The sequence below is a fragment of the Lissotriton vulgaris genome, chromosome 10, assembly GCF_964263255.1.
Source record: "Lissotriton vulgaris chromosome 10, aLisVul1.2, whole genome shotgun sequence".
NCBI classification, from domain to species: Eukaryota; Metazoa; Chordata; class Amphibia; order Caudata; family Salamandridae; genus Lissotriton; species Lissotriton vulgaris.
The window spans coordinates 189,944,263-189,968,617 of NC_141698.1; the positions used below are offsets into that span (position 1 = coordinate 189,944,263).

The 24,355-nt window shown below is 46.2% G+C and overlaps 1 protein-coding gene across 1 annotated transcript in view; it reads right to left on the reverse strand.

The window, feature by feature from the left end:
• The window catches only part of TMC5 (transmembrane channel like 5), a 757,208-nt gene that overhangs the window by 362,737 nt on the left and 370,116 nt on the right, over nucleotides 1–24,355 (reverse strand). Inside the window, exon 11 of the mRNA XM_086940869.1 lies at nucleotides 14,684–14,848. Within this exon, the coding sequence (XP_086796995.1) occupies nucleotides 14,684–14,848 (165 nt within the window). The remainder of the gene's footprint in view (nucleotides 1–14,683; nucleotides 14,849–24,355) is intronic.

Here is a 24,355-nt window from a genome sequence, read left to right on the forward strand (position 1 = left end):
CTACCCGAGGGTTTGGATGAACTCAGGAATGTCACTTCCTACGGGACAAGGGAAGGGAGCGGAGATCTGGGTAGATGAAATGGAATCCAGTCGTCTCGCAGCTCGTCCACCCGCTGTTGCAAGGTAGTCCGGGGGTGCGTCGAGTCGTGGGGCCCACATGGTCCGTCCAGGTGCCGATAGGGCGCTGGGGCTCAGTGATGCGGTACATGGCCCGGAAGAGGCGAAGGGTGTCGTCCATTCCTTCTGACCCCCACAGGGGGGGGGGGGGAAAGCCGCGGAGGCGGCCCGCTAGTGAGAGGGGGGAGCCCCTCCCCCAAGAACAGTAGGGATAGGCCACCATGGCGCAGGAAGACAAATCCATGTGCCCAGTGGGCGAGTGTATGCTCAGGGCAGCGTGAGTCTCAGTAGCAATGGTTAGCGGCCTTCCGGAGTCGAAGGACGATCCCCACCCTCAGAGCCAGAGGCGAGAAGCTGGGAGGCCTGCTCCTCGCGGTCGCCCTCAAGGGAGCGGATGTGAGCGATGATGTCTTGCTTGGTCTGCGAGGCAGGGAGGGCGTCCACTGGGGGGGACCGTCGACGTTTGCGCACAGTGGACCATTCTGGGCGCGGAGGAGCCTTCTCCGGGTGATGAGGGCGGGTTGGGCTGTGATCCGGGGACTCCGGCATATCGAGCAGTTGTGCCGCTTCTCGGTAGGACCTGAGTGCCCTGCGCTTGCCCTCCCACCTGAAGATGAGAGCAAAAGGGTGTCCCCACTGGTAAGAGATGTTGAGGGTCCGGAGCCTCTCCGTGATCGGGCGGAAGACCTTCCTTCTGTGGAGCGTGGTGGGGGCCAGGTCCAGGAAGATCTGGATCTTGTGGCCTTCGTACCGCAGGTCCGGGTGGTCCCTAGCCGCCTTCAGTATGGCCTCCTTCTCCGTGAAGTAGTGGAGTCTGGTGACAATGTCGGGTAGGAGGCCCGCTTTACCTCCCGCTCCGAAGACTCGGTGTGCGCGATCGAGGCGCGGTGGGGGGGCGTCTTCCTCGCCCCACACCACGTGCAGGAGTAGGGCCACATAGGCCATGGTATCAGTCCCCTCTTCTCCAAGTGGCACACCCCGTATGCGGAGGTTGTTGCGGCGCCCCCTGTTTTACAGGTCTTCCTGCTTGATCTGGAGCTGGATATGCTGCTCTTCAAGGGTCGCCACTCTCTGCCAGATCTGCTCTAGGTCCTCGGTGCGGGAATCAACCGTCTTTTCCAGGCCGTCAACCCGGTCGCCGAGGTCGGTGACCTCCTTGCGTAGTTCTTTGACGCAGGTGTGGACCTCCGTCCTGAGGGACCCAATCCCAGACTTTAAATCAGCCATGAAGGAGGACATGAAGGCCTGAGTCACCGGTGGAGAGTCGGCTGGCGGTGGGGGCTTCCCCCCTGATGATGATGGGGGGCCCCCGGAGGATGATGGCGAACCCGCCTTGCCCCACATGGAAGCCACTGATGTTCCTCTGGTCGTCGTTGGCGGGGGGTCCGGCTTGTTCCCCTTGCCGCGGGTCATGGTCCACTCAGGGTGTCAAGGGGCAGTGGGGGGCAGGGCCAGCTGTTGCGCACAGCCCCTGGTCCGTGGTGGGGGAGAGTCCGAGGGAGGCCGCACTGGTGCCCCTGTGATCTAGCAGCCCAGGTCCCACGGTCAGGGGCTCAAGACCACGAGGCAGAAGATGGCGGGGCGAGCTGTGGCCTTCACAAGCCCGAAGCCGGGTCAGCCCGTTGATAGTAGGCGGGACGCGCTCGAGCAGTAGGAGTCCAGGATGCAGAGGGGCCGCTGGAGCGGGGGCAGATGGCTCAGCCGGGGAGGCAAGGCAGCGTGTAGGCAGGGGGGGCGTCGGGAAATCGTTGTCAGCAGACGCCCCACGGTAGTCAGGGCCTGGGGCCTACAGGCAAAAGGCCTCCGATGGCTTGTGGCGTGATGCAACCTCCTGGTCCCGCCTGAATCAGGGCCTTCCCCCAGCACGGTGCCCAGTCGGCCCCGCAGCAGCGGCCGGAGAGTGTCCAGGAGGGCCCCCCTCGAGCTTCCCAGCGTCCCAGCAATAGGAGGCCCAGGGTCAGGGGCGACTTGGTCGTGAGGCAGAAGGTGGCGGAGGCCCCCGGGGTCCCTGCAAGCTTGAGACAGGGTCGTCCAGTCAGTAGCCCACCAGGCTCGGCAGGGCTGTAGGGGAGAAACGGCCAGGGGATGTATCCTGCAGCGCTGGGGCCCTCCAAGGCCCGGGCCTCACCAACACGCGGCTTCCGATCGGCTTCCCAGCCCGCCGCCTATGTGCCCAGGGCAGCAGGGAGCACGCAGATAGGGGTCGCTTGCACTTGGGAGCCGGTCCTCCACCGAGGGGAGAAGATGGCGGGCAGACCCGCGGTCGGACCCCTCTATCGCCGGGCCCCTCCGGGAAATGACAGGGGGGGGGGGCGGCGCGCTGCAGCTCACCAGTTGTGTCCAGCAACGGGCGATGGAGCCGTGACCAGGTCTCGCGGGGAGGGGGCCTCCGGCGACCTCTCCGGTCCGGGCCTGCTGTTCCCGCCAAAGCCGGGGACTCTCGTAGTCGCGGCGTCCAGGCCGCTGCTGTGTTCCCCGCCGGGGGCAGCCCGGCTCCAGCAGCCTCGGCGCGTCTCAGCAGGCGGCAGGCAGGTTCCGCTGGTGGAATGTAGCTGCAGGTGGGGCCAGGGGTGCTCCGGCGCCTCACCCGGACCGCTATGTAGGCCTTCTCCGTGGGAGCCAGTCCAGACGTCCCGGCAGCAGACCCCGCGGCAAGATGGCGGCCAGCGGCCGATCGCGGGGGTCCCGGGGCTCCGATCGGTGACAGCGTGAGTTTCCACAGCCGTGGCTTGCCGCCAGAAGGGATCACTGGCAGGGTCGGCAGTGCATAGGGGGTCCCCAGGAATAGAAACCCCCCGGACTACGCTGAAGCAAGCTTAATGGAGCAGCGGGGCGACGGAGCTCGCACGAGACGCGTCTGCTCACATCGCTGTCTCGGCCACGCCCCTCCCATCTACCAATTTTACTCGGGGTATATTAAAGTCCAATTATAGACATAAGATGTTGGCTTTTTAGCGAGCCATTAAATAATACACGGGAAGCTATTTCTATACTTTTTGCTATATTAATGTATTCAACCCCCAGTTTGTGTTGCCATTTTAACTCCCAATCTTGTAGATCATCTTTCGATTTATCCATGAATAGTTGATATATAGGACTCATCTTAGATCTTAGTTTGATTACTTCAAAGATTCCTATATTGCCCAATGTAATCTGGTTATTGATTATTTTCTGCTTTAGGAAGCTCCGTAGCTAAAGGTATTTGAAAACGTCAGTTCTAATTAAATTATATGTCTTCAGTAAATATTCAAAAGATACTAGTTGGTGCCCCTGGAATAAATCTCCAATATGATTTATTCCAGCACTATCCCATCTAACCATTGTCTGGTCACTAAATATATTCGGTAATAAAGGACACTTTTTAAATGGAGTATAGAAATTCAAGTTAGCACCAACACCCAAATATTTTTTTGTTTTTCTCCATGTTTCTGATGCGGCTATAACAACTTTAAATTTAGTTTTCTTGTAGTAGCTATGTTCAATAATCCGATTCAAGCATTGCCTCGCCTCGGACCCTAATAGCATCATCATTATTTTGTTCCTTATAATATTTTTTTTTAATGTTTCACTGACTGGAGAGAAAATAGTAAATGTTACCCCTCTGCAATCCAACACTTTGCCTACTATTGCACTTACTGGTGTGGGAATATTATTTTTTTTCCCTCTGCAATCCAAATCTTTCGCTACTGTTGAACTTACTGGAGTGGGAATAGACCATTTTTACCCCTCCTCAATTCAACACTTCCCTACTTTTGCACTGACTGGAGTGGGCATAGTAAATTTTACCTCTCTGAAATTAATCACTTTCTCTACTGTTATATTGAGTGTAGTGGCACTTGGAAATTTTACACCTCCTGAGAATGACACTTTGCCCTTGTTACGATGTCGGTCGGAGTTGCTTCTGACGGACACTGTTTTGTGGAAGGAACTGCCGGACCATAGGTTGCCAGTTCCGACAGCGCAATTAGGATGCGACCACACATGGTGCAGTCCTAAACTTCCTTTTTGAAAAATGTAAGTTTTTAAACACCCTGCACTGCGTGGCAGGCACCATACATTGCCTGCTACACAATGCAGTGATGTTAAGGGGGGGCGCCATAGGGGCCCCTCAGGGCCAAATGCAGTGGGCCAGGGGGGCCCTGTTAGGGGTCCCCAAAGTCAGTTTTCGACAGCCTATCCATGTCAGAAAGGCCGGCATGGATTGGCTGTCGGAAACCAGCGTCATAATTCCAACGGTGGAAAAGCAATCCTTAAAGTATTATGAGGGCTTTTCAACTGACCAACTGGTTCTTTGAGCAAGTCGGAAATGCATTGGATTACCCAGGCCAGTTTAAACTCCAACCTTCCTCATCATAATACGGCGGTTGGACTTTAAACCCACCATGTAGGTCGGAGGCTTTCCAACCGACATCATAATCAGGCCCTATGTCTACTCTTGTATATATTGTAGTGGAAATAGGGAATGTGCTAATTTAAAAAAGTGTAGTTTGCTTTATGTTGTTTAAATGTATATAAAATATTGGGGGGTAATTAAAATTATAATTTCTATAATTATTAATGTTTTTAATATTTTATTTATTTTAAGTAAATATAATTTTTTATTTTGTTTCAATATTTATTTGTATTTAAAAGGGTTTGCTTTTGAAAACAATTATCTTATTGGATATATGTATATATATATTTATTTATATATTTACATTTTAAAAAGCTTTATATTATAATATAAATGAAAAATATTAATACATTAGATATATGTAAATTAATATATATTTATTAATATATGCTTGTTTGAATTTTTTTTAAATTATAATTGTTATATTTTTCAAAAAAACGATTGAATACCTTTTTATAGTATATTAGTATTATTATTTAATGTAATTAATATTTACTGTTTTAAAATGGCTATTTTAGACAACTATATTAGTGAAAGCGAAATATTTTTTTCAAAATGTTTGTAAGGATAAGTTACTTACCTGTAATCCTAGTTCTCTTCCAGGGGTATCCTCATCAAAGTCATAAGCACTGAATATTCCCGCCCATGTGCGGGACCCCGGAAACAATATAAAAATATATATGTATAAAACACATATATCTCGCTCCACATATATGTATGTACATATATCATTTTTCTCACATCAATGCAGCCCCAAAACTGAGGCTAAACAATGCAAACACATATACATGAACTGCAATTAGTAAGGAATCAAAAAACACATTAGTTCAAAAAACCCTTGAACTTTGTGTTTTAATGAGTCAAACCACTCATAAATCCTGAAAATTGCTTATAAATAGACATTGTTAGCCCTCAGGCTGCATTGCAAAACAATATCATAGAAAATGAAACCATTTTTACAATAACTGGCACTGTGCCTTTAAGGCAGCCATGACCCCAGGCTTCCCATCATGCCTCAGGGGTGACAGTTAGGTCAGTTGTTCTTTGCATAACCCTGAATACAGGGTTCAACCACAAGATTGAAAAACAGTACCAAATCTCATTTACCTGGGGAGGCGGGTGGGTTGCTTATGACTTTGATGAGGATACCCCTGGAAGAGAACTAGGATTACAGGTAAGTAACTTATCCTTCTCTTCCAGGGGATCCTCATCAATAGTCATAAGCACTGAATAGAATAGCAAGCCCATCAACCACCTGCAGGTAAATGAGAAGTACATGAACCAACCAAATCATAACAGCCAAAAAACTCTAGCTGTTAAACAGATTCCTCAGGGAGGCCTGGCCCACCTGGGTATCTGCTCTCGTGTCAGAATCTAGACAGTAATGTCTGGTAAATGTATGGACAGACCTCCAGGTCGCCGCTTTACAAATCTCAGACATGGGAACATCCTGCAGGTAAGCCGCCGTGGCTGCTCTACCTCTAGTAGAATGCGACTTAGGGGAACCCCCTAAAGTCTTCTGTGCCAATTGGTAAGCAAGCTTGATACACGAAACGATCCACCTGGAGATAGAACGTTTCGAGGCTGCATGACCAGTTCTGATCGATCCGTAGTTAACAAACAATTGATCAGAATGTCGAATAGACTTGGACCTGTCCAGATAGAACTTTAAAACCCTTTTCAGGTCCAAAGAGTGTAGCACCCTCTCAGCTGGAGTAGAGGGATTAGGAAAGAAAGTGGGTAAAGAGATAGACTGATTGACATGAAAATCTGATACCACTTTAGGCAGGAAAGAAGGATGCGTTCTAAGCACCACTCTGTTCAGATGAAAACTGTATACGGTTCTTTAGTACATAGGGCCTGAATTTCGCTCACCCTACGGGCTGACGTAATCGCTATCAAAAAAGCAGCTTTCCAGGAAATATGCTGTAAAGAAGCTTTATGAATAGGCTCAAAAGGCGAACCCATCAATTTTGATAGGACTAGGTTCAGCTCCCAAGGCGGAGCAGGAGGCCGTACAGGAGGGTACACCTTCTTTAGACCCTGCAGGAAATCTTTCACTGCAGGAAGCTGAAAAAAAGAAGTTTGCGAAGGTGATCGCCTATAAGCTGTAGTAATAGCGGCTAAATGCACCTTAATGGAGTTAAACTTCAAACCTGCTTTAGTCAGGTACAACAAGTATGGGAGAACTGCTTCTTCCTGACTTTTTACCGGATTGTGATTATTCTGCATGCACCACATATAGAATCTCTTCCACTTGCATGCATAAGAATGTCTAGTGGAAGGGCGTCGTGCTTCTTTCAGAATGGACATGCAGTCCTGTGGCAGCCCTAGATGGCCGTACTGTATGACCTCAGGAGCCATGCTGCCAAGTTCAGTGACGGAAGGTTGGGATGGTGAATCCTCCCGTTCATCTTCGACAACAGGTCCTGCCTGCATGGAAGCCTCTTGTGAGGAGACACTGATAGGTGAAGTAGATCTGTGTACCACCATTGTCTCGGCCAGTCGGGGGCAATCAGGATCATCGTTGTGCACGAGTGGTTCAGCTTGCTCACCACCTTCGGGATCAGCGGAAGGGGTGGAAAGGCGTACACAAACTGCCCTGACCAGTCCATTAACAGAGCATTCCCTCTCGTTCCTGGTCGATAGAACCTGGAGGCGAAGCTTGGGCATTTGGTGTTTTCGTCGTCTGCGAAGAGATCTATTGAAGGACGACCCCAAGACTGGAAAATGTCGTCTAGCACTTCGTCGTTGAGAACCCAGTCTTCTCTGTCTTCGAAGTGCCGACTTAGTGCGTCCACCCTCACGTTCTGCTCTCCTGGGAGGTGGACTGCCTGAACAGACAACTTGCGAGCTAGAAGCCAATGCCAGATGCGCTGAGCTTCCAGTGACAGAGTCCTTGAGCGTGTTCCTCCATGCTTGTTCAAATAGTACATCGTGGTGGTGTTGTCCGTCTGTACTAGAATCATTTTCTCTTGAAGCGAGGGAAGGAACGCTTTGAGAGCCAGGTGAACCGCTCTCAATTCCAGCAAGTTGATATGATAAGTGCTTTCCTTGGGAGACCACAGACCCTGCACTTGTAGGGGTCCCCTGTGCGCTCCCCATCCTTGCAATGATGCATCTGTGATGATCGTTTGTGTTGGAGGAGGTTGATGGAAGAGAACTCCCACCTGCATGTTCTGTCTCTTTGTCCACCACTGGAGGGAAGATTGAGCTACCTCCGACAAAGTGATCCGATCGTCCCATCGATCTGAGTGTTGGTCCCATTTGTCCTCCAGATCCTGCTGAAGAGGACGCATCCGAAGTCTGGCGTTCGGTACTAGGAAGATGCAGGAAGCCATCGACCCCAAGAGTGAGGCTATCTTCCGCACCTTCTGGGACCTGTGGAGAAGAACTTGCTGGCACTTGAGGGCTATCGAAAACTGTCTCTCCTCCGAAGGAAACACTTTTCCTACTTCGGAGTCTAGCAAAGCTCCTAGGAAGTGGATCTTCTGAGTGGGTTGTGAGACAGACTTGTTGTAGTTGACATGTAGACCTAGACGCTGACAAAGTTCTATGCATGTCTGGAATTGATTCCTTACATTGTCTGGAGTTGGACCTTTCAACAGCCAATCGTCTAAGTATGGGTATACGAAGACTCCCCTGCGACGTAGAGCTGCCGCCACCACTGCGACACACTTGGTGAACACTCTGGGAGCCAATTTCAACCCAAACGGAAGGACTTTGAACTGGTAGTGAGAGGTCCCCACCCGGAATCGAAGGAATCTCCTGTGATCTTGCCGTATTGGTATATGGAAGTACGCATCTTGAAGGTCCATCGAACACATCCAATCCCCCTGCCTGAGATGTGGATATATCTGGTGAAGCGCCAACATGCGAAACTTTTCTTTTCGGACATGCAGATTGAGTGTTCTCAAGTCCAGAATGGGCCTGTATTCTTCCTTTTGGCCCTTTTTTCTGACCAGAAAATACCTCGAGTACACTCCTTTCCCCCTTTGGGACACCGGAACTCTCTCGATGGCTTCTTTCTCGAGGAGTGTAGCTACTTCTGCCTTTAACCTTTGTAGCTGGTGGCTTGATGTTGACATCGGGGAGACGTGTGGAGGTAGACGATGGAAACGAAGACAGTACCCATTCTGCAGCGTAGACAACACCCATTGATCTTTTGTGAAGGCCTGCCACTCTGTCCTGTGATGCGCAATGCTTCCCCCCACTGGAGTGGGTAACGGCGCTGGGGGAAGTGAAGACTCATTGCTTCTGTTGAGCTTTATTGAAGTTGTTGCCTTGGCGCTGATTTCCATTTCCCTTGGAATTGCCCTTGCCTTTGTACTGTGCCTTTTGCTGGCCCTGCTGGTTCTGGCCTTTCTGCCATTGAGGGGTTTGAACCCTCTGCTTCGAATAACCTTTGTTGTTCGAACGGAATTTCTTCTTGAATTCCTTTTTCTTCTCGAGTCCCACCGCTTTGAGAGTGTCCAACTCGGTCTTCATCCGCTGCATCTCCTCATCCGCACTTGCTCCAAAAAGAGATGTGCCTGAAAAAGGAAGGTTTAGGATTCTTGCTTGAGCCTCTGGTTTTAATGCTGTGAGGCGTAACCAAGATGTTCTCCTTGCTGTAACTCCGTGCACATAGCCATGCGTAGCCAGCGTTGCCCCATCTGCTGCCGATCCTATAATCTGATTGAAGACTTGACTGCCCTCCATCAGAACCTCCTCAAAGTCCTTTCTATCTTCCTCAGGAAGTTTTGCGGTAAATCTCTGAAGTGAGTCCCACAGAGACCTGTCATACCTGCCGAGCAGGGCTTCCGCGTTGGAGACTTTGAGGAAAGAGGCTGAGGTGTTACACACCCTTCTCCCCCATGAGTCCTGCACCTTGCTATCCTTATCCGGAGGTACCGTGGATGAGGAAGCCACCGCATTGGATTTTCTTGCCGCCGTAATGATCACTGAATCTGGCGGTGGATCAGCTTTGAGGAACAGAGGATCCTCTTCCGGAGGACGATACTTTTTGAGAATCCTCGCTGGAACGGACTTCACCGTTGCCGGAGTGAGGAAGACTTCATTCACATGTTCCATTATACCCGGAACCAACGGCAACAACGGTTTGGGTGCTGATCTATGTTGCAGGGTTTCGAATATGACAGTCGTCTTGACTTGTGGAGCTGTCATCGGTACTCCCAGTTTCAGGGCTCCCCTGCCCAAGATATCTTGGAACAAGAAAATATCCTCAGTTGGAGACACTCTTGAGCGTGGACTGTTTGTAAGAGTCGGGGAGTACTCCCTGTGAGATCGCGTTCTCGACGAACTTGAAGAACTACGTGTCCTCTTGGACCTAGATCTTCTGCTAGAACGCGTCTTGGAACGAGATCGCTCTCTGTGACGAGAATGTCTCTTACTTGAGTGTTTAGAACGAGACCGTTCTTTGCGGGGAAGAGGTTGGTCTCGATATCGCTTTAGGCGATCTGCCGTCTCCTTGTCCTTTGCCCAGTGGTGAAGAGGTCTATTCCACCTTGGGGAAAGATGAACAGAAGGAGACTTGTGGACGGGATCCTTCGCAGGTGTACGTGACCGTGGAGGTTGATCCGTTCGATCCTGTTGCGATCTTGCAGGGGATTCAGACCTCCCCCTATTAGATGCGCCGCTCTGTCCATCCGAGGATCTGCCACTCCGAGATGATGAGGAAGATGAGGAAAGACTCACCAGAGATCCAGAGGAAGACCTTGAGCGAGATCTTTCTTCTGCGATTCTCCGTCTCTTGGCAGGGGGATCCTGCACTGGAGATTGTTCCACCTCCGCAGCCGATGCTGAACCTGGAGAACCCAACTGTGGCTCTAGGACATGAGTCTGGTCCAATAAATCACTTTCCTTGTCCCGAACCACCTCCTTTGATTTTGCAGGAGTAATGTTCTTTGTCTGCGAAGAACTTCTCTCCCTGGATCTTTGTTGATCCCTCGACGGTGGTTGTATCGACGCTGAGCGCCGAGCAGGAAGGCGCTCCCTCGACGTCGACCGTGATTTCTCTAACGTCGACTTCGGGTGGCGATGGCTGTCCTTCGACGTTGAAGGCTGTCTGCTCGACGTCGATGGAGGCTGTTTCGACGCCGATCGCCGTTGATTTGACGGCGACTGGGCGTGCCTCGACTCCAAATGCCGCTCCGACGTCGAACGCTCTCGTCCAGGCGTCGACGTTGGCTGCATCGACGTCGACCGATGATGTGTCGACAGAGGCTCCCTCGACGTCGAACGACCATGGCTAGTCGTCGACGGAGGATGGCTCGACGTCGAACGTCGATGGACCGACATCGACGGAGAATGCCTCGACGTCACAGCATGACGATGCTGTTTCGACGTCATACGGCTCGCCGTCGAGCTCTTCCGCTTCGACGGCGACCTGTCCCTCGACGCTGACTGAAGCGGAGGTACCTTCGATGTAGACGCTGAAGACATCTTCTTCGTCGCCGTCGACTGCTTCTCCAACGCCGATCCCGACGTCGAATGTGAACCAGTCGGGGCTTCTCTCGACGTCGACCGCGTCTTCCGACTTTTCTGCTTCTTGGGAGATCTTCCTCTCTCAGAAAGCCCATAAGCCCTAATCATCTCCCGATCTTTAAGAGTCCTGGAAGATAAAACCTGGCAGTGTTCACAGGTTTTAGAGGAATGAGAGTCTGGTAGGCACAGGATACAGACTGAATGAGAGTCAGTCTTTGCCTTCTTCCTTCCACATGAAGGACAGTTGTTAAAGAGAGAAGGCATCTTTGACAGGAAAAATACCTTTTTTAAGTACAAAAATTGTTTAAGCAGCACTCTATGTCTAAAAGACGTCGAGTGAAGTCAAAAATTCTAATAAAAGCTGAATATTTTTTGACAGAAAGTCAAAAAGAAAAGGAGCTGTTTCACCAGGGTCCTGACTGAAGGAGCCGGAAAGAACAACTGACCTGTCACCCCTGAGGCATGATGGGAAGCCTGGGGTCATGGCTGCCTTAAAGGCACGGTGCCAGTTATTGTAAAAATGGTTTCATTTTCTATGATATTGTTTTGCAATGCAGCCTGAGGGCTAACAATGTCTATTTATAAGCAATTTTCAGGATTTATGAGTGGTTTGACTCATTAAAACACAAAGTTCAAGGGTTTTTTGACCTAATGTGTTTTTTGATTCCTTACTAATTGCAGTTCATGTATATGTGTTTGCATTGTTTAGCCTCAGTTTTGGGGCTGCATTGATGTGAGAAAAATGATATATGTACATACATATATGTGGAGCGAGATATATGTGTTTTATACATATATATTTTTATATTGTTTCCGGGGTCCCGCACATGGGCGGGAATAATCAGTGCTTATGACTATTGATGAGGATCCCCTGGAAGAGAACTTCAATTATAAGTATAGGAAGCCGATATTTTTGACATAGCTATTTTTGACTAAATTTTTTGTATGTAGATACTTTGGTAATTGATATTCTGTCAGAGAACTGTGGAGTATAAGTGATGCAGATATTTAAAATGTATGAGTTTATGCTTGTGATTTATTTAAATCAGTTTGATTTGCGTGATGCAGTACTTCCCGTGGGGAATGGTGGTTTCAGTTCCTAAATCTCTACTCCATGTAAATGTAAATGTAAATGTACAGGAATTTATATAGCGCTTATATAGCGCAAATCACCGAGCGGTTTCTAAGCGATTGCTTAGGGAACCCATCCTGGTATTCCCCTGTGAGATAACCCCGGCAGGGTATCCACAAGGTGAAAGCCAGGCATCCCGCCGCGAAGGGCCGTTGTGGAGATTAAGCAAGCTATTGCCCAGAGTCGCAGAGTGTGAACCCGTGAATCGAGTAGGCACCGGAGCGAGAATTGTCGAGTCCATGGACATTTTAGGACTCAAGACCCCGCCGAGCCTGGAATTGAACCCTGGTCCCGGGCTGACCTCTGCTTCCAGGTCTGCCTCCTCTAACCAGTGAGCCACACTTCTCCACGCAACTCTAAATCTGTCCAGGGTGTCAGTTTGTGTTGCAGAGCATGTTTTATGAAGATAGGATACCCATTTGGTGTTTTTGGTAGAGCGTATAATCAATGGGGTAAGTCTAGAGGTTCGTCGGGGAAGCCAGGCATACCCACCTGAACAGCATGACTCACCAACAAGTAGAGGAAGTGGTATAATGAGGGGGGCATCTTCACCACTCAACTGCTCCACTGTGGCAAATGCATGTTGGGGTAAAGATAGCTTACTTCCAATTTCATCAATACACGCTGTACTACTCTGTCAACCCTGGGTGCTAGTAGTAAGTTATTTAAAATCGATATGGTTAGTGAGTATAAGCTAGGGTGGCCTAGTCGTCCACTCAGCCTTTTCCAGGCCCAGCAGGTGGTTGCAGTAGCCTTCAGTGTGTTGCGTCTCTAGGGAGGCCCATCAGGAGCGTCTGGAGGGGTGTGTCACAGACATGATCTATTTGGGTTGAAAGTAGGGGTGTCTGGTGTCAGCATACCAGTACCTTACATAGTAAAATTGTGCTTCTAAATATTAGAGCTCCAGGTGTGGTACTTCTAGGCCCCCTCTCATACAGCAATGTGTGAAAGTGCCATCTTATGAGGTGTTGCCTATCGATCCATTTAACTTTTATGAAGATGCTATGGACCATTTTGAAAATGTACCGGGGAGCAAAATGGGATTATTGACAAACAATAGAGAAAACAGGGAGGAGCCACTATTTTAATGATGGCAATTCCGTGAGCCTTTGACAAGGCTAGCTTAATCTAGAGCACCACCAGTGTTTCTAGCTGGTTGAGCGCAGGGCCATAGCTTTGTTGGACTAAAGCCTGTTTGTCACGATGCAGTTCATAACTAGATATTTAAAAGTGTCAGTGACCCAAGGAATTGGGTATTCTAGGGGGGCCTGCAATTTGGAGTCCATAACGAGGAAAATGTCAGATTTCACTCAGTTGATGGTTTCGCCAGAGTGATGGCCAAATTGTATGATCTCACGGATTATGAGAGAGAGGTGGGACCCCGGTTCATTAATGAACAACAGAATGTTATCTGCCTACATGGGCAAGATACGGGCCGTGAGCAAAAGACAGGACCCCCGTGTGAGTGGTATTCCTGCAATTGGCTCACCAAGGGGTCCATGGCCAACAAGAAAAGCAGAGGGGACAGGGGGCATCCGTTTCTCGTGCCTCTGGATATCGATGTAGGGTCAGTTTTGGAGCTAGTTACCAGAATATGGGTAGACTGGTTTGTGTAAAGTAACTTGATAAGTGCATTAAAATCCGATGGAATGCCCACCTTTGTCACCACTAGAAATAGGAACGGCCACTCCAAAGTATAGAAATCCCTTCTTCACATCAAAGAAGACCGCTATCGCAGGTACCTGTGGGAAAATCTGATCTAGCACTGCAGAGAAAGTATGCAGGTCGATGGATATTTGTGCCTGCTCATTGCTGAGGGCACTTAGACACAAGTATATCTGACCAGCTTTTGCCACGGTCTACAAGCTCCCAGTCAATCAGTGAATCAAGTTCAAGGCACTGACTACTGCACAGTGCATACTTTTTTTCAGACACGGCCCTACCTTAAGGGAAACTCTATAATATATTCCAACCTGACTAGGAAAGCTGTATCAAAACCTGTGCACGAATGCCCTTATTTCTAGCATGGGAATGTTGTAGTGACTTTCTGGTCTTGATGCTGGTCCTTTGGGAGTAGCTCCACCTTCCAATTCATTCAAACGACGGTGAATTACTGGATACTCACTGTGTAAATTATTGGTAGATTGTTCAATCTGGTTTAGTGTGCCACATGTCAACTTCACTTCAGCAATACCTTACCATTACCATATATGGAAAGTATACCTTTGCTAAAGAAAATCACATACAGAAGTAATAGTAGCATACTACCATTCACCAGAAATGATTCAATATCATACACATATACATTTGCTTATGAAAATCACACACTGCAGTAATCATAGCATCTACCATTCAGCAGAAATCATTCAACATCAAATACATGTACCTTTGCTGAAGAAAATCACACACTGAAGTAATCGCAGCACACTACCATTCAGCAGAAAGGATTCAATATCATTCTTCTTTGATTAGCAAATGCCTGCTTTGTTTACAGCTGAAAGTTTATTTTATTTAACTGCTTTTCCCATGTATAGTATAAAGTTATTGGCCATTACCTGAGACTTCAATACTTCGTCTTTAGAGAGGTAGTAGATGGCAGCACAGCAGCCTGCAGCTGTCCCCATTGAAAGAACCCAAGCAAGTAGGTGAATAAGAAAACGAACAATTCTTTGTCCAGTAGAGAGCTTTAGTTTTTCATGGAGGATGTCAGACAGTGCTTCCTGCAACAAGGTCCAAATAGTCAGGTAAACAACTTCTTTGTGTTCTATATCAACATTTCCATAAGAACATTTAACCATCTAACTCATCACTTACTAATTCATCATAACTTCAGCAACCATTGTAATCTAAGGTGGATCTTAAAGATCAGTATTAAACTCAATAGTGCCAGATTAATAATTGTTAGTGAGCTTTCGCTACGGGCCTTTCACATATCAATAGGCTCACAGGGCAAGAAATGGATTTTATAATATTGATGCTAAAGTGAATGAACCTGTTGGGCAGAGATAGAAAATATCCACACTCTCAATTCACTGAGATAGAGCCATGGTATGGTACTAAACACCAGAATAATATCAATATCCCTTTAATCAGTTAGACGCTTGTCAATCCCAGAATACAGATTTATCTAAAACAGGCAATTATGTAAAATGTACAGATGCTGACTGAGTAACTATGGTGTGCAGTAGACAACATTTTAAATATACATTTCTATGTTTTAAATCAATCTCTCATAACATTTAAACAGAGATTTAAACATTTAAACATAGAACTAACTGACTGGTCAAAATAAAGTTGATGCCATAGCAATATGAAAGTTGAGGATGCATGTGTGACCGTTATCCAGGATAGTGGTAGGTTGTCTGTGATGAAAAGTTTGCCTTCCCAGCCTCTATGACTCTTGGCATCAGTTGGTTCAGTGGTCAAAATACAGCTCAAGGAGATGGTGTGGTTGAGTTAATGTGGTTGAGTTAATGTCTCGAGTGAATTACTGTAACTCACTCTACTTGGGCACTGGAGAAAAACAATTGACAAAGCTACAGGCTATCCAAAACGCGGCAGCTAGAGTCCTACTGAATCTGTCAAAACGTCATCCCACTTACAAAGCCATACGCGAACTTCACTGGCTCCCAGTTAGGCGTAGAATTCAATTCAAGGCCCTCTGCCTGGTCCATAAATCCCAGTACGGGAAAGGACCAGATGAACTCTCCAAACTCTTTCCTTGTTACACTCCACAGCGCACATTAAGATCAGCTAGCCAAGACCTGGTGTGCCAGCCCAGAATTCGGAGAGCCCGGTGGGGCGACAAATCCTTCTCCTATCAAGCCTCCAAATTATGGAACTCGCTGCCTTCTGCACTGCGATCTGACAAGTCTAAACTGAGTTTTAGGAGGGCACTAAAAACCTTGCTCTTTTCCATGCCCTAACTTGCTCTATCCTGTGCTATAGCGCCAAGACGCCTCAGCAATAGAGCGCTTTAAAATATTTCAGTCAGTCAGTCAGTTGAAGTACAGTGCAGCCAAAATACCCCAGTTGCAATAAAGACTTGACTGTCTACTCGAAGTTGGGAGTTTTGTTTAAGTATAAAGCACTTTAATGATACCTTTGCTGCTCATTATTAGGAGCGGCCGGCAGTGGGAGTACCTGCAGGGCGGTGACATGGGGAGCGGGAGGGGCAGGCTGGGGGGTAGTAATGTATGGATTACAGAGTTTTACAGGTAAGTAAACATTTAAATAAATAAAACTAATTTTGTTGCGCGCACTGCATCGCATTTTGGGATGCAGTGTACTCAACGAAATACATTTTATTTATTTAAATGTTTACTTACCTGTAAAACTCCGTAATCCATACATTACTACCCCCCACCCTGCCCTTCCCCCTCCCCAGGTCACCGTCCTGCAGGTATTCCCACTGCCGGCCGCGGCTGCTCATTATCCCATTGACTGTGAGAGCCAGTAACCAATAGTAGAAAGCAACATAGAGGCAAATTGTAAAGCAATAAACTTGTGTGTTCAAACAAATACTAGGGGCCCCATTTGGATGGCGGGCGGACTTTGCCCACCCGCCATCCTCGTGGTAATAGGGACCGCCCGCCGTAAGGGTGGGGGTCCCGTCGCCGGCATTAGGATGCGCCCGCCACAGTGGCGGGTGCATCCTGCATTCCTACCATACTAATATGGCGGGGGAAAAACGAGTGTGGATGTAGCCCCCGCCAGGCTGGCGGGGACTACCGCCAGCCTTGCAGGGGCAATCCGCCTGACATCGTAATGGGCCCCAAAGTTCTCTGACATCAGTATTTGCAGGATGAATATAGGGAACATATTTTTGTCATCATAGTTCAGAGGTTTTTGTCCTTGGTGATGTAGTATTGTTGGTGCATGTGAAATCCATGGGAACAAGTAGAGTGAGAGACCACAGGCATCGGATTACACACTGGAATCACTTGGGTTCTTCCTAGGATCTCGCAATGTGGCAAGCATGTGTGCCAACTGGGTAATGGATCTCTAGATGAAAGGGTAAGGTCAGAGGGTAACCTAAACAATAAAAGATGTGTAAGAGTAGAGTATACTCACCGCTATGCTCATCTGTCCTTGTACATAGAGTTGGACCTTGTGGACGCCCTCTTCTAGTCTCTTTTGAGAGAAAATAAGGGAGCACACAACAAGGAGTGAACTTGCCACTCAGATCCCTGACCAGGAAAGTGTTTCTGGTTGTAAAATAAGCAGAAAATAGCTCTTGACACTAAGCATGTAAAAAGCTATGAATTATGGAATTTCATTTTACAAAAAAGATTTTCATTGCATTCTCTACTCCAATAGCAATACATTGATAGGTAAGCATACCTAGTTTTCTTGGCAGTTATGATTCCATTCATTTTAGAGGTTGTTCTTTTATTGCAGAATTTATCAGAATGCTGCAGTTAACCTGGCAGTGTGAAGTGATCTGCTTGCAAATGTGGCTTATAAATGAGAGGATAGGTAGCATCATATTTACGACTCATTCTCCAATAATCAGAGGTTTTTTCCTTGGTTCTCTATATTTTGCATTTATTTAGTACTTGTAAAGCCCAAACTATCACCCTATCCAGGGTATATTTGCACTAAAGGATTTCATAAATAGGTGGACGGGGGCATTCATAAAAAGCAAGATCACTAAAAGGACTAAAAGGACTAAATGGACCTTTTTGCACAGTCAAAAAGGTTATTCTAGAGGTAGAATCCATGTTTTAATGCTTCCCTTAACTTTAGATTGCTTTCTCTCCTAAGATGAATTTGCATCTAGTTGCATCTGTTAGCTGCAGCAGCAGAGAAGGTGCAGCCTACCAGTGTGGAGAGAATACAACTTTGATATTGTAAGTCGAGCTTTAGAAGCTGACCTCAGCACACAAGCAGGCTGGTGCCACCTGAAACAATCTTTTAAAATACTATGGGAGCTCCGGCTGCTGTATGTACCAGGCATCATGAGAATCTTCTTAACCTATTAGAATACAGGATCGGTCTCTCCGGTACTGTATTAAAAGGTTGTCTTCATTCCTAAAGAATAGATCTCAGCGCATTCTTAACAACTACGCTTTATCCGATCAATCTTCTGTCATGTAGGGCATACCCCAAGGTTCTACTCCATCCCCTACTCTGTTTAACATGTACACAGAGCCCTAAACGAAAACCTCAAACTCTCACACATCTCCAACCGACTGTATGCAGAAAATACTAAATTCTACTTGAAAATTACCTCTCCGAAGACATCAACATTCTTATTAGCACACTGACAAAACTGGCTGACTCGTAATGCACAAAAAACAAATTCTTACTGATCTCCCCAACCAACATCACCACTAGGATCCAAGACTGGCTACTGCCTTTTATTGCCTTGAACTGCACCCCACATATTATTGATTCAGCTAAATCTTTAGAAATAATTCTTGACAATAACCTTTCCATGAAAAATCACATCAGGGCCTGCACCAGAGGAGCTAACTATCAACTTCAAGCACTAAGGAAACTAAAACCTTTCCTTCCAACTACTGATCTCAAAACTGCAATTCAAGCCCTTATACTATCCAAGCTAGAATATGGTAGTGCCACCCTTGTGGGTCTTCTAGAAATTAAACTTGCACCACTGAAGGCCCCCCTGCATGAGACAGCAAGGCTTATCACTGGCTAAAAAAAGGGTCATTTCCTCCCTGACGTCCTATCATTGAATTGGCTCCCATTTGATCCATTTCAAAATTGCCTGCATGACACATAAAGCTCTTCACCACAACACTACCGCTTACTTGACACAGACACTAACTCTATCGGGTGGAAACAGATCTTCCTGAAGTACAAGCTGCTTTCTATTTAAACCCCAAAAATTCAACAAGAAGAAAATATACAATTAGGCAATTTCCAGAATCCCCCCATAAATATGGTACTCTATTCCTCCGGAGATCAGGTCCAATCCTTCTACTTACTTCTTCAAAACTAGAAGTAAAGCTTCTGCTAACAAATAGCTTCCTCTCACTTTGAAACTTTACTTCCCCCTCCTCAAGCATGTTGCCATTTCCTGCTTATCAGAGACCATCATGACATACATTGGAGTTTACCCACTCCTTTACTTACAAGTGACTATTTGCCCTGTCTCCCATCCTATTACCTGATTATGTAATTTTTCCTATTTGACAAATCCTTGTTGACCTCTATTGTTTATGGTTCGTACTGTAACTACCTTTCATGTTGCTATGAACTGCTCTGTCACCTGATTGGATCTTACCAATACCTTGTTTTTTTATATTGTTTTTCATGTGCACTACCAATATGTGTTGTTCTTGTAAAGCGCTCTGATACCCAAGTAGGTGTTGTTCATGCTATATAAAACAAAAAAAAAGAAATGAAATAAATAAAATAAAAACACCTTTGATTACCGGTAGCCAATGTAACAACACAAGGGCCTGTGAAATAGGATCTCTACCTCCCAGGCCTAAAAGGAACCTGGTTCGGTAAATTTGAACTGCCTGTAACCTACTGAGCAGATAATCTGAGAGCCCTAGGTATCAGGTGTTACAATAATCTAGTCATGAATATACATAAACACATATAATAGCCATTTTTGAGAGAAAAGGAGAACAGATGTAAATTTCATTTGCGAGTTCACAGCTGAAATAAATATGATCTGATAAATTCCGGATGCTGATCACTGCTCACTGCTTACCACTGGAGACAGCTGCCTTCGACCTCCAGCCCAGATCTCTTTTTGTTGTTGACCCAGCATGGGGCCCAGCACTGGTGTGCACTGGCGTGCTTGTGCCCCCTGCAACACGACCCCTGTGTTCGGGGGGACGTGTAGAAGCAGCACCATCGCTGACAATTATATTTGCAGCCCTATTTTGCCGTCTTTTGATGGGCAGATGGACTTAGCCCGGCTGACGTCAGAGCACCAAAGGTCTGGCTGCAGACTCCGGCTCTGTTGCAGCCATGGTCCGCTTCTACCTGGGGTTGGTGGTGGGCCACGTTACTAGTGAACTTTAAGGCCCCCTAGCTTTGTTTGCCATAAGTTGGCAGGGTATGCTCAGACGTGAGTCCCTTGCTCACTTTGCCACTAGATTCAAGCTAGCCCGGCTGAACACGGCTGTAATGCCAGAAACCGGTCTTAGGAAGCTTGTTTCCGGTCCAGGGAAGGCACGGCTTGGCAGTTCGGGCTGGACTGTTCCCATGAGGCACAAGATCAGACTGATTTGCATATGGCCATGTCTGAACTGGTGTGGCAGATTGGGCTAAAGAACGGTGATGGATTAAACTCAGATCTGTTGACTGGGTGTGAGTGATTGGTTCAGATGCTCCGTCCATCACCACCCCCTTTTGTACCCCCTAGCTTTCTAATCACCAGCTGTCACGCTGCAGCACGCTTTGTTTGGCCTTGAGGCAGTGAGGTCATTGTAGAAGCTGGAGGAGTAAGAAAAATAATAATGAAAGGCAAGTGGCGAGAGGCACGGGTAGTGGGGAAAGGAGTCAGCTAGGCATACTTGATATGCAAAAATTAGGGTTGCAATAAGGGTTAGTCGAATGCAGTTTTAGGTGCTGTGGCATAGTGGAAGAGGCCTGCATCTGCAGAGGCAGCCTGAGTACGTCCAGCTGCGGCTCATAGGGCATTGGCATGCCCACTCGCTTTTCACCCAAATGCAGCCCAGATTAGCATCTTGGAAAACGGATCATTTAAAATCTTAAACTGGTTCTGGAGCCAAGAACGTATCTGCAAAAACACTTTGTTCCAGTGAACCTCTAGCAGATTACTTGTACTCACTTGGGTAGCGGCCTTGAGTTTCCCCTGGAGGATCCCAGTATCACATCTCAGGGAGACATTGCTAAGAAAAAGGCTGAGTCCCTAGTTTGTGATATTCTAAAGGATTAATAGCTGAGATCAGGCCGCTTAATTCAGGGTTCAAAGACTAAATCTAATCCACCTCAGAACAAAGATGGTCCTGTAACGATGCTGAAAGGAAGGACCCAGATCTTGTGGGACAAGGAAAAACCACCACAAGAAGAGTTGATGCGTACATGTAACCTATTGGGGAGCAAAATGTAAATGCTAATTTGCATATCATTGGACCTGGGGTTTCTGGTGATAAGGGGGAAGAGGTTTTTACTTAAAATGACAATAAACAGTGTTCCGAGGATCTATCAAAGTTACCCACACTGGTGTATCTCCCCACTCGACCACCTCAGGTCCACCTGTATATGCTTCTGGGACAGAACCTGATTCTTCCCATGCAATCGCCCCAACAAAAACTGTTCTCCAACAGGGGCAACTGTACAGGAGGAGGATTTTACTTTACAGGACTTGAACATAGACCTATGTAGGAAATATTGGCTGCAGGATAAAAGCAAGATTTTGGAGTCCGTATGTACTCCCTCTGTGGTGGGCCCTATGGGTTTGAAACTCTTTAGTAGTACTCAGTTTAATAAATCCTCCTTGTTATCCAACTTCTCTGCAAGCCCTTATCTTGATGGAAGTGGTATTCAACGTTGTCATCCTCCCAATGAAGAGGTAAAAGTATCAGCTTCCTTAGTGTGCTTAGAAAGGTTATTATCCTCTATTCTTAAGCTGTTAAAGAATGTGTGGGTGGCTCTGATTGTGTCCTTGATACAGTAACAAAATTATTAAGGGAGCTGGTAAGCAATAAAAAAGAAAAGGATACTGTTCTTGGAGTTCCAGTGGAAAGAGAAGAGGTCTCGAGGTACAATAATGTGTGTGACCAGATGATGGTTGATTGTCAAACTGACTTTTGTTCTCAGACTGTAAAACCACAGTGTAAAAACTTTAGTAAAAGGTCTTACACACAGAGAGCCCAGTTGAATCTATAAAATGTATTTTTAAAGCTACTTCTGGTACAAAGAAACTCTCAGGGTGTTGAACAAGGCGTGTTTTCAATCTTTAAACCCCTGCCTAAGCAGGAAGTAAACAATGGTGTCTTAAGTGTTCCACTGTAAAAGTGGTAGAGATGGGGGAAAGCGAAGGGGAAAGAAGAAGATTCACTAAGAGGAGGCGATGGAGATTACATTTTAGAGAGGATGTGGATGTTTTGTTTAGTGTAGAGGGCTCAACTTGACTCTAGCAAGTGTCTAATCAAGTTATGGTCCCCGATAGTAGACCCCTAAATGTAATGGCTGAGGGGCCTGTAGAAGTTATAGTAGATAAACACAGTATGCATCTTTTTATTCCTTCATTGTTTAATCTAATGGTTGTGCCCTTCCAAAATATTGTTATAAAGGGAGGCCCCTCGGTGTTAGAGGGTCTAACCCTTTCTAATGTAAAATGGAAACCTATACGCTAGATTTTATTCCATTTATTTGATGCAGTTATAATTTTAAATAGGTCCTTGTTCCTTTAATGTATTTCTGAGACTGAGAATTTGAAGCCTATCCAAGGTAATGATATTGATTTGGTCTCCCTTTTACCCTCTGAAGTTGGTTTTAAATCAAGAGTAATGTTTTATTCCAAACTTACGGCAAAGTTGATATTTAGCTTGTCTGAAGGTCAGCAAACTAAGGGATTGACATTATTCTAATTCTAGAAGAAGCGGGATTGTGCATAGTGGACAAAACATTTCCATCTCATTCTCTTTTAGAGGGTGGTCTATGACTGATGTAAAGGGGATTAAAATTCATTTTGATGAATATGGCAGACAAGTATCTGTTAGAGAATCTTCCACTCACCTTACTCAACGAATTTCCAAGATGAGCCCTCTAAATGGAATTGGTTACCTGTAACTCTATCCAGTGTGTCTCGGAGTAGTAACCTGTTATGCCCAATTTATTTTGCAATGAGTTAAAAATCATGTCCTGGAATGCCACATGAATAAAGAATAGGAGGGAGAAATGGTAATATAATTTAAGTTCATTTGAAGCAGATGTGGTTCCAGAAGACTTGGTGTGTAGAGAAAATGGTTTGCGATGATTATATCACTTTAAATTGTAAACTAAAACCCTCAAGGCGGTGACATGCAAAGGTAGAGGAGGCATGTTTGCTATCTAATAAAATTGAGTGGAGCTATGAATGTTATAAAGACCCAAGTAACTATTTCTTAGTTGTAATTCTATATAATCATGGCAATCCTCAGAACTCCCCTGCTAATACTGATAAATATTTACGTTTCCCTGGGTCTTTTTTTGATGCCCTCTTATATAAGGCCTTTTCTTATGTTAGAAAAGTGTCTGATAAGGATGGGCCCCACGATATAATTCTGGTTGGGTATTTGAACAGAAAACTATTACATTTTACACTAGAACAGTTACAGGACAGTGAAAAAGAAGAAGCTATATGGATACTCCCAGCCATTTTCCACCAAAAAAAGGAACTAATAGAGGAAAATATAAGTTATCAATTAAAATGGCTTCCTCTGGGGTCAAATTTTTAACCCATATTTTATAGCTTGTTATGAAATGAAAGAAGTCCCTCCCTCCTGGAAGAGGAGTGTCATAGTCCCACTTTTAGGAAGGGAGAGCATAATTTACCCGAAAGATATAGGCAGATTTCCCTTCTTGATGCAGTGGGTAAAGTCTTTGCTAAATGCTTGCTGACCCAAATTAGGTGGAAGATCATAATATTATTCCAATGGAGCAAACCAGGTTTAGGAGCAAGTATGGAATGATTGTCAATATGACTGCCCTTCAGGTAATAATTTAGAAATGTCCAAGTTAGAGGGCTTATGGTATATATGGCTTTTATTGCTTTTTCAATGGCATTTGACAAAGTAAACTGTCTTTTGCTGTGGAGTAAGCTTTTAAGTTTGGGTATGCCGGGTACCCTTTTAGACTTAGCTCGGTTCCTTTACAGTGATACTTGGTGCAGAGTTCTTCTGGGTGGTGAAAGGGGTTTGCCTCCTTCGAGGGGTTTAAATAGCCTTCTGCAGGCCCTTCAACAATTTGTAGGGGCTCGTCATTTAAAGATCAATGTATCTAATAGTAAACTTATGTTTGTCCACAGGAAGAAAAAGTTGAAGTATGGCACTATGGTGTGGCATCTGGGTGGTCACAAATTGGATGTGTACCTTTTTGGAGAAGATAGTATGTTGAAATTTAGTGAAAAGCCCATATAGAAAATAATATGTACAAAGCTGTTTCTCAGGCTAAATGCCTGGGGTCCCCCTCTATAGGGCAACAGGGAGAAGGCATTTTGCACCTTTAAAGAAGGCCTATTGCACTAAAATTCCGGCCTCTCTATTCTATGGCATAAAATTGATTGATGTTTT